Source organism: Microtus ochrogaster, chromosome 8, assembly GCF_000317375.1.
Source record: "Microtus ochrogaster isolate Prairie Vole_2 chromosome 8, MicOch1.0, whole genome shotgun sequence".
Taxonomy (NCBI): Eukaryota; Metazoa; Chordata; class Mammalia; order Rodentia; family Cricetidae; genus Microtus; species Microtus ochrogaster.
In genome coordinates this window covers 50,404,411-50,405,591 of record NC_022015.1, presented here as the reverse complement: position 1 = coordinate 50,405,591, position 1,181 = coordinate 50,404,411, and the positions used below count along the sequence as shown (strand labels likewise).

At 39.1% G+C, this 1,181-nt stretch overlaps 1 protein-coding gene across 1 annotated transcript in view; it reads left to right on the top strand.

Moving 5' to 3' along the window:
• Nucleotides 1–1,181, top strand: part of LOC101997257 (aldehyde dehydrogenase, cytosolic 1-like) — a 24,708-nt gene that overhangs the window by 12,078 nt on the left and 11,449 nt on the right. Inside the window, 1 exon segment of the mRNA XM_013348098.1 lies at nt 551–785. Within this exon segment, the coding sequence (XP_013203552.1) occupies nt 551–785 (235 nt within the window).

The following is a 1,181-nucleotide window of genomic DNA, read 5'->3' as shown; positions in this document are numbered from 1 at the left end:
TATCTATTGAAGTTTCTTTTATAAAATTTGATGCAGTCAATCATTGGAGTGATCAGTTGTTGCAATTTTGTTGTCAACGTGACAAACCTAGGAAGAGGGTACCTCATCTGTGAAATGGTCTTCCTCAGATTGGCCTGTGGCCATGTCTGTGGGGTTTATCCTTGATCACTGATTGATGTAGTAAGGCCCAGCCTACTGAAAACAGTGCTATCCCTAGGCAGGTTGGCCTAACTGCATAAGAGAGGTAACTGAGCCAGTCAGAGAAAATAAGGTAGTGCATATAGTTTCTCCGTGGTCTGTGCTTTAGTTTCTGGCTCCAGGTTCTTGGAATTTCTCAATAATAGACATAACCTATAAACCAGATAAATTCCTTCCTTCCCAAGATTGTTTTGGTCAATATTTTATCATAGAAAATGTGAAGCAATTAATAAGCCAGTGTGGGCAGATTTGTCCATAAAACATAGTGTCCTAAGGGATTACCACCTTTAGAAATAATTTCATATAGATAAGAAATTAAAGACAGTAACGAATAAAGGACAGATACACTTAGGTGCATTTTCTTGAGAGAATAATCCCCACGGTGAGCATAAAGAAATAGCTCCAATTTCCCCACTCAGGTCTTTTATGAATTAAGCTCTTGGTTTATTAACTGCTTGCTTCTTAACTTGCAGGCAGGATTTCCTCCTGGTGTGGTGAACATTGTCCCTGGTTATGGACCAACTGCGGGGGCGGCCATCTCCTCACACATGGACATTGACAAAGTGTCCTTCACGGGATCAACAGAGGTAGAGCCATTTTCAGAACATCTCCTCTTTCTCAAGCAGAAGCTCACTCTCTGTAGCTGTCTTGCAGCCAACACTTTCTTTAGAAAAGTTGCTGTGATGATTTGCTCTTTATTCTAGACTCCAGATATGTTTATCAAGGACAAGTGGATGAATTTTGAATAGTAAGAAAATGCTGTTATGATTCTAAAAGATTACCGTAAATGATTTGTAGTGTAATCACTACTGTCTCTTAGGAGAAATACTGTGTTTGAGGTAGTCAGATGATTAGTTAACTGTATGGTAGGAAATAAAAGGCCACAGTGATTTGTTTGAGTCAATTTAATTACTGCCTCTAGATTAAGAAAAGTAAATGGTAGATTCTCAACTCTAGCTCCTGTGTGGAACTCTTTCTACCCA